Raw genomic sequence first — 8,542 nt, forward strand, 5'->3', positions numbered from 1 at the left:
TAGTGATCCTCAGTGACTTCTGTACTGTTGCAGGTGTGTGTGTGCTGCTGCTGTCTGCACTGACTGTTCCTGCAGGTGAGTAGATGGAAGGTGGAGTCATGTTCTTCCCGTCTCTGTTTCCTGGTTTGAACCCCAGTTGGTTCCCCTCGTGTCCATGTGGGTTCTCCCGGGTTCTCCAGCTTCCTCTCACAGTCCACAGACCTGCATGTGTGTAGAATAAAGGAGAGAGGCTCAGTGGTTGGAGTTCAACATCACCTCTTACACACAATGTTGCTGCAGATGTTTCACAATAAGACCACTAAAAGCACGCAGCGCTTTTACTTTGAAAGAGATGCAGGAAGTGTGGAGTCTGTGTCACCTGTGTAACTTATGAAGTAACTATGGTTACTGGTTACGAGTGGACATACTTCCTTTGTGGAGGAAACACACAGCAGGCTTTCTCTGTTAAGCTGATCTTTGTGCTTGAGGTTCTGAGTGAGTGCTCATGTTAAAGGGCTGTTTCATGTTTCTTTCATCACAATATGACCGACTGAGCGCTGCCTTCTCCTCCAATCAGAGATCTGAAAATGAACATTTATAGCAGCCATTTAAAAGCTGTAGCTGCAAACATAGAGAGCAGTTTGACAGCTGCTGCTGTTCAGAATGTGGCAGCTGCACGTTTGAGTTCACAAACTGAATTTAAACACTGAAGTGTGTTTTAGTTGTTACACAGTGTCACAGTCTAATGAAGGACAAGTCTCTGCTACATCACCCGTGTTCCTCTGTTAGAATTGGGTTAGGGGGTTCTGACATAAACGGTAGTAACCAGACCGAAAAGCAGCGCACATTTCGGTGCTTTATTTCAGTGCTTTTCTTTTCCCTGAGCTGTGACACACTTTACATTCCAGCCAATCAAGTGTGAAGGGATTTCAGTAGCAGGGTGGTCTATCTGGGCCGCAACAGCCACTCAGGTCCAAACCCAAATGAAGTGAATCGCACAGTGGTAAACATCACCTGCCATCCTGGATTCAACTCGTTGACTCGTGAGAACGACATTTGTCTTCTGAAGCTGTCGGCTCCTGTCAATTTCACAGACTACATTTGGCCGATCTGCTTAGCCTCACAAAACAGCACCTTCAACAATGAGACCAGCAGCTGGGCCATCGGCTTTGATGGTAAATCATAAAATATTTATTGTATTTTACAGCATTGTGTTGGAGTCTTTAGAAAAGCCTGATGTTTAAATTCTCTACAACTAGCAATAACCTGCAGGAGGCAAACGTACCAATAGTGGGAAACAGTGAGTGCAAAGCCAACAATCCAGGGGTCCCAGACAGCATCATCTGTACTAGAGAGACCGGTTCATGTTTGGTGAGCACAAGTTTATTTCTTATAATCTGTTGTTGACAGTCACTGAGATAATCTCACCTTTAGTCACACTTTGGTTTACTTGTTTTGCTGTAATTGACCATAAATATTAATATTCATGTTTATCAAAGGTTGTTTTTTCTAAAGCCTCTAATTTATTTGATGAAACTGATTCCTTTAAACGAGCTGCCTGAAACTTTCTGTCTGTGGAATCGTCACTTTCATTGCACCAAAGCAGCTGAAGTGGATTCACAGTGGTTCATGTTTCCTAAGTGGACAGACTGATATCCATGAAGTGTTACTGACTGTGTTATACTGGGACGATCAATTTATTTGTTACTTAATTTATTTCAGCAGTTTGTAACAAAACTACCAACAAAGTTCAAACTTTAGTGGGTGACAAAGGTCGACCTCTAACAGTTACACATCTGTCCTGATAACTTTCATCACTGTCTTTCCACAGTTTAGTGTTGGGGCACCACTGAGGACGCAGAGTGGATCCGTCTGGCTGCAGAGTGGAGTTTTCATTTTTGTTGGATGCTCTGCACGTCCTACAACCTACACTCCTGTGTCCCAGTACCAGCAATGGATCAGCGACACAGTTACCTTCCCCTCCCCAGACAGTTCATTACAAACCACTGCTCCTCCCACTGCTTCTACCACCACTCCTTCCAGCGCTGCTCCCACTGCCCCTCCCACTGCCCCTCCCACCGCTCCTCCCACCGCTGCTCCCACCACTCCTCCCACTGCTCCTCCCACCGCTCCTCCCACCGCTCCTCCCACTTCCCCGACATGTGTGGGTGTGTTTTGAAGTGGTGAAAACCTGATCCACTTCACTCACTTCACCTCACTGTGTGTTCTCGTTGTGTTGCTCCATGTGTTTGCTGCAACTGTTGGAAACTAGATCAACACATTTACTCAAGTTCAAGTTCAAACATGAAGAACTTTACCTGACATGTTACTTTATAACTTTAGGAACCTTTGATTCCACCGTATTTATGGACATCAGGAGGGTTTTCTTATTAGCACAGTTATTATTTTTATGTGGTTATTTTCTCTACACATCTGTCTGTATTTGCTTTACTGTCATTATGAAATGAAGCCTTCTTACATAATTCTGAGGAGTGAGATGTTGTTATCACACACTTATTTCTGTTGTTTGCTCAAATTCTTAAACTAATCTATTAAAATCTTTGAAATCTTCTTTTGTGGTGGAATGTTTTGTATATTTCCCATCTGTCCTCAGACTGTGGTTAAAGGTAACTACACTGCCTATACCACATGCAAAGAAGGCACGAAGTAGCACTAGCAGGTCTAACAAGGCCACTACTTGTGCTACACCAGTACTACACGGACACTGAGGGAGTTCTCTCACACACAGGTAAGTGAACATGTCTCGTTCCTCGCCCACTTAGAATAAGACACTGCCGAGACAGAGAGTGTAGTGGTAAAGAGAACGGCAGAGAGATGCTGAATTTAATCCTTTAAATTGATTTCATTCCTTAAACACAGGTTTGCAGGGTCGGAGCAGATATACCTGAGAGGAGGATGGCTGAGCTGTTTTGAGAGATGCTGTGACTAAACTTTTTCTTTTAATTTCCTAAGCTTGGGTGAAGCATTTTGAGTTTGACGCATGAGATGTGTCAAAGAGAGGGATTTAAGGTTTAATGGGTTTTAGGATTATGTTATAACTTTTGGGGGTTTTGATAATTTAGATATGGTAAAACTGAGGCAGAAATTGTTATTTTTATGTTAAGGTTAAAGGATTAAAGTGAACTGAATCCTGTTTAGAAGATAAAATGCTGGTGTTCATAAGAAGCTGTTTACAAAACTTAAAGGGAAACTGTGGGAATAAAAGATATGCTTTGAGGAAAACTAGTGAAGATTGTAGGAGTAGAAAATGTTTGATTTCTTTTTGATTTCTAGAAGAAGTGGTTATAATGTAGGCTTACACATACAGATATTACATAGATTTATTTCTAGGGTAGAGGAGAGAGCTTGTTATGAGAATGTTACAAGTGTCGCTGACCCAAATGAATAACATTGAAGATTATATACGTAAAAATGATTTTGTATACACATTGCGATTGTGCTCATTTAGAGTTGTTGCTTGGTCTACAGAGGGTCTTAAGCTTTGTTTGGCGCAATGTCCAGACAATCTATTGTGTAAGAGACTTAGAGCATAGAAGGCCGCACATGCTTACAAACACATAGGATCTATAAACTTGCAAGGCCAAAGGCCTGACATTCATTTAGCTTATAAGTGAATTTGAGCTGGTCTAGCAACAAGTGACAGGAAAGAGGAACTGAATAGGAGTTTCTTGCTTTAAAGAAGGACCTAAGGAAGGAAAGCATATATTTTGGTTAAGTCTGATAAAGTATAATGAAAAGGAGCAAAATGAAATAAAAATGCTATATCAAAAACAGGTTATGACACAGGAAATGTGAGTTTTAAAATGAAGTTAGTGTTAACACTGTCACAATCAGCAGGGCTGACTGTGTGTAGAGCGAAGGGTGGACCCAAATGCAGACGGAAACAAAATGTGAAACATGACTTGAATAACAGAAAACGAGCCGTTTATTGAGGCTGGCAAAATAACTGTAAACAAAAGGCAAAATGCAAGGCTAACAATAAACTAAACTGGGTGAGCCAAATTAACTTAAAAACCTACAGGAACATGGACTTGACATGAGGAGACTTGACATGAGGAGACTTGACATGAGGAGACTTGACATGAGGAGACTTGACATGAGGAGACTTGACGCAACTTCTTGGCTTGCAAACACAGCAGACGATCTGACAATGACACACTGAAAACACAGGACTTAAATACACAGGAGGTGATTAGGGGAAGTGGGAGCACATGGAGGAACAGCTGACTGACATGAGCTTAATGACAGGACAGGGGAAGTGAAACTAAATACAATGAACAAAGAACACACGACTCCTTCAAAATAAAACAGGAAACACTGAAACTAGACATGACAACACAAGCTTAACAGACCTAACATGTGATGAACGATACAAGAACTCAAACATAGAAACCAAGGAAACAATAAATAATAACTGCCTTTCCTTAACTAAAGCTAAATAGGAATGACACAAACTAATCACATATCTAAAATGAGACAAATACAAAATGAACTCAGAGCGCTGGCCTGTGACAAACACACAGGAGTTGTTTTTAGGCAGCTTTTGGCTATGATAAAATTTACGCATGAGTAATTGCTTATATGTTTAAACTTAATTGATTAAAATGGTTGTTTTCTCTCTGATCTTTTAGTAGAATAGGCGCTTATAATGATTTTCTTGTGATTTTCTTGTGAAAGGTGACTTTAGGTCAGAGGCACTTGCAACAGCGACAGTTTTGTGTACAGGATGTTGATGATCAGATAAGGGAGAATAGATTGGGCAACAGGAAACATATGCAGGGATGTGAAAGCAGCGCTTTAAGATTCTTTGCTGCCACTGTGAATACGAATGTGGTCTTTGCCTAATTAAATAAAGGTTACACTGACTCACTGCTTCCTCTTCTGGTACAAACTGGCATTACATGAAGTACAGCCCAAAACCAGTTTACAACACTTTACAGCACATTTCATGCTGCAAACACGAGAAATTCACATTTTGAAATGTTCTCCTCCTGAAAGAGAAACTCTTACGAATACATGTCCCAGAAGGCCGGTCTCCACAATCCCCGTCCATGACTTTCAGTCCCAAATCCTGACAACAGCGCACACACACACTGTGGTTGTGATGATGTCACAAACACACACCTGGGGAGTCCAGTGTGCTCTAAGCAGGAAGCAACAATGAGGTCATGGGACTTTGACCTCCTCATTAATACAAAACACATGAAGGAAGAAATTATCTGTAGAGACCAAACCAGTTTGAGTCTATGGGGACTGAGTCACTGCTGCCTCTGCTGGATGTCAGAAGAACTGCAGGGATCACCTTCATTGTTGTTTTTGTCTTCATCTGATCACTGAGCGCATTTTGACTTATTTCACTGTTCAGGACATTTTTGATGTGTCTTAATGTCACGCTAGGAGTGACAGGAAGTGACCTATACCCTGCTTGACAAAATAAAAGCTCTTTTTAATCAGAGTGCAGCATCAAGTCTGTGAAACTTCAGGACTATTGATCAGGTTCAGTTAATCAATCACAAGCTGTTTGTGGACAGAGTGGTGCTGGAGCAAAGATCACGGGTTCATTTAAAGGTCAAATGTGAGTCTCCTGTGTTAAAAGCCGCCTCACTGCCCAGTTAAACAGCAAAGATTAAAAATGAGTCAAAGGTTTCAGTCACAGACGAGAAGCTCGTGTTGTGTCTTTTCTCCCAGCTGTTCTTCATCTCACCTCACTTCTCCGATCCGTGTTTCCAGGTATTTCTGAGGTTGCTTTAAAGGCGGGAAAAGGTCTGGATCAGATCCATAAGAGAGAAAAGCAGGAACAGATACAGTCCAAGTCATTCATTTGATTCCAGTCAACACATTTATTGATCATTAGTAGCCACATTAAAAATTAAGCACTGATTCATCCACTAAGGCTCAAACTGCACATATCCATGAAAACATGATATTTATCTTATAAAAACATGATGTTTATTATTCAAAGGTGTTTGAAAGCCTTGCCAGGTGAGTTTGATCCAGGAGGGTCTGAAGCCAGTGTCACACAGAGACTGTGCAGAGACTGTAGAAGGACAGAGCAGCAGCAGAGCAGTCCAGATACACTGATGATCCTCTGTCAGATCCAGAGGGACACACAGGGATGATGCTGGACTCTACATTGTGTCTGACAGTGGAGCTGTTCTCAGAGCAGTTCACTCTGCAGCTCTGACAGTCATCTGCACTTCATTCCTCTGTCAGTCACTGCTGGATGAAGCTCTCCTCTCCACCTCCCAGTAACATGGCCCAGTCAGAGCGTCTCTACACACAAGCTGCTGCTGCTTCATCCATTCTGGATCATCAGGACACAGCTGCTCCTCTCAGCACACACACCGTCCTATTTACAACCAGCTCCACCTGCAGAGAGAAAAAGGAAGAGCAGAGGAGATAAACGAGTGTTTCCAGAGACTCTTCCTCAGCTGTCAGTCAGTGATGCAGCACATCCAGTATAAAGAGCAGCAGGGACGTCAGTGCTGGGACTGTACTAGGACTCATTGTTGCTTCACTTTCTCTAATCTTTGGATTTTTATTGAAGTTGATGAAAATGTTTTTGACTCCTAGTTTGAGTTTGGACTTTCATTCATTAGAAGAACCTTGGTGTTTCCACTCTGAGCTCTGTAGGAACCCCAACAATCCAGATGGACGGTTCCAGCTGTTAACTGGTGGAATACCAGCCAAACATCTTCTCTGCACAAAAGGCAGAAACAGGAAGTGTTTGTGTCCAATCCTGAAGGCTGTTACCATTCTCCTCCCACAGCTTCACTGAGAAGCTGCAGCTTTACAGGAAACACTGCATCTTTCTTTCATACCGACTGTGTTTAGTACAATACTGCTGACAGCACCACCCACTCACTCCATCACTCTACTGACCTCAGAGTCTCCAATCTGTAGTCTGGACTCTCCTTAAGATCACACAGCTGCTTCACGTCTGGATTCTTCAGGTTGTTTCCTCTCAGGTCCAGGTCTCTCAGATGGGAGGGGTTGGACTTTAGCGCTGCTGCCAGATAATCACAGCTTATCTTTGACAAACCACAGTTCCACAATCTGCATAAAGAATTAAAGAAAGTTTATTAGACAAAGTGCTTGGAATCATTCAGTGTTTCATCATCTGTTCAGAGCTGAAGAAGGTTCAGAATGTAGAAGTTTAGAAAATGGAAACTCCAAACAGCTGAAGCCAGCAGGAAACAGCTTCTAACAGGAAACTGTGCAGAGTTTCAGACTATATGTCCTGATGCAGCCAGTTGGATTTTGGAGTTTTGAATCTCTGTTCTGTGACTAAGTCCTTGAATCATTTCTTCCAGTCGGTCCAACAAGACAGACTAAGTATTGGACATGTGTTGTGGCTCCATCTTGGGAGCTTCTAAATGTGATGTGATGGCCCCTCTGAGTCTGTCAGATCACAGTACTGAAGAGAGTTCAAACTGGGCACACAGTTGTTCTAGACTTGACCCGAGATTGTCTGAAACTGACTGGGAGATTTTTACACATGTTCCACTCCTCCTTGGAACAACAGGAAGTTCCCAGCATATGGAAACAAAGGTTAAGTGTCCTATGGCATTCAGTGATGATGGTGCTGTGGCCCCACCACCTCCACCTCTTTTGAAAAGAACTAACTGTAATCTGAAGCTTCAAATGGAACTAAGACTTCCTCCACTAGGTGGCAGTGTCTGGTGAGAAAGTGCTAGTGTATCTGGTCTGTAGTCAAAAACAGGAAAATGCAGGATTTGGGCTGAAATGGCGAAAAGTGGCAGAGCAAGAAGGTTGTAGGTTGAAGCTTGTTGGCCTTTCTTTGGAGGTTGGATGTTCCCCGTCAGTCCAATGAAATGCTGCTTAGGTTCATTGGTGCTTCTAAATTGGCTGTAGGTGTGGATGTGAGAGAGTGCTTCTCTGTCTCTCTCTGTTGGCCCTGTGATGGACTGCTCCCCTGTGTAGGTGGACCACGCATCTTGCCCGATGACAGCTAGAGCCCAGGCTCTAGGCAGCACGGTGGCACGGTGGTTAGCACTGTTGCCGCACAGCAAGAAGGTCCTGAGTTCATTTCTACCATCAGGCCGGGGTCTTTCTGTGTGGAGTTTGCATGTTCTCCCCGTGTTTGCGTGGGTTCTCTCCGGGTACTCCGGCTTCCTCCCACTGTCCAAAGACATGCAGCTTGTGGGGATAGGTTAATTGGATAATCCACATTGCCACTAGGTGTGAATGTGCGAGTGAATGTGAGTGCGAATGGTTGTCTGTCCCTGTGTGTTGGCCCTGCGACAGACTGGCGACCTGTCCAGGGTGTACCCCGCCTCTCGCCCTGTGACAGCTGGGATAGGCTGCAGCGCCCCCCGCAACCCTGAAAAGGATAAGCGGAAGCGAATGGATGGATGGATGGATTTGTGGCCTGAAATTCCCCAGTTAGCAGTTTGGTAGATAACTATGACATGGTAATCACATCCAGCAGCTGTATTCTAACTGTAAGCTGAGCCGTGCTGAGCCAAAGCACTTTTTAATATACAAATTACAACATTTAATAGAAACTTATTGGTCAGCA

At 43.2% G+C, this 8,542-nt stretch overlaps 2 protein-coding genes across 2 annotated transcripts in view; one reads left to right on the top strand and one right to left on the bottom strand.

The window, feature by feature from the left end:
• Positions 1–724: 724 nt before the first annotated feature.
• On the top strand, positions 725–2,550 carry LOC146712312 (serine protease 27-like). The gene is made up of 4 exons (XM_085436198.1): positions 725–774; positions 904–1,154; positions 1,252–1,279; positions 2,161–2,550. Exons 1-4 carry the CDS (start codon positions 725–727, stop codon positions 2,249–2,251), a joined length of 420 nt encoding a protein of 139 aa, XP_085292324.1. The 3' UTR covers positions 2,252–2,550.
• Positions 2,551–5,826: 3,276 nt separating this feature from the next.
• Positions 5,827–8,542, bottom strand: part of LOC146712313 (protein NLRC3-like) — a 16,398-nt gene continuing 13,682 nt past the window's right edge. Inside the window, exons 9-10 of the mRNA XM_085452003.1 lie at positions 6,883–7,056; positions 5,827–6,369 (exon numbers count right to left, since the gene is read on the bottom strand). Of these exons, the coding sequence (XP_085308129.1) occupies positions 6,354–6,369; positions 6,883–7,056 (190 nt within the window). The 3' untranslated portion in view covers positions 5,827–6,353. The remainder of the gene's footprint in view (positions 6,370–6,882; positions 7,057–8,542) is intronic.

Source organism: Copadichromis virginalis, linkage group LG3 (assembly GCF_057382275.1).
Source record: "Copadichromis virginalis isolate Kocher_CV1m ecotype Utaka linkage group LG3, C_Virginalis_male_GT1.1, whole genome shotgun sequence".
NCBI classification, from domain to species: domain Eukaryota; kingdom Metazoa; phylum Chordata; class Actinopteri; order Cichliformes; family Cichlidae; genus Copadichromis; species Copadichromis virginalis.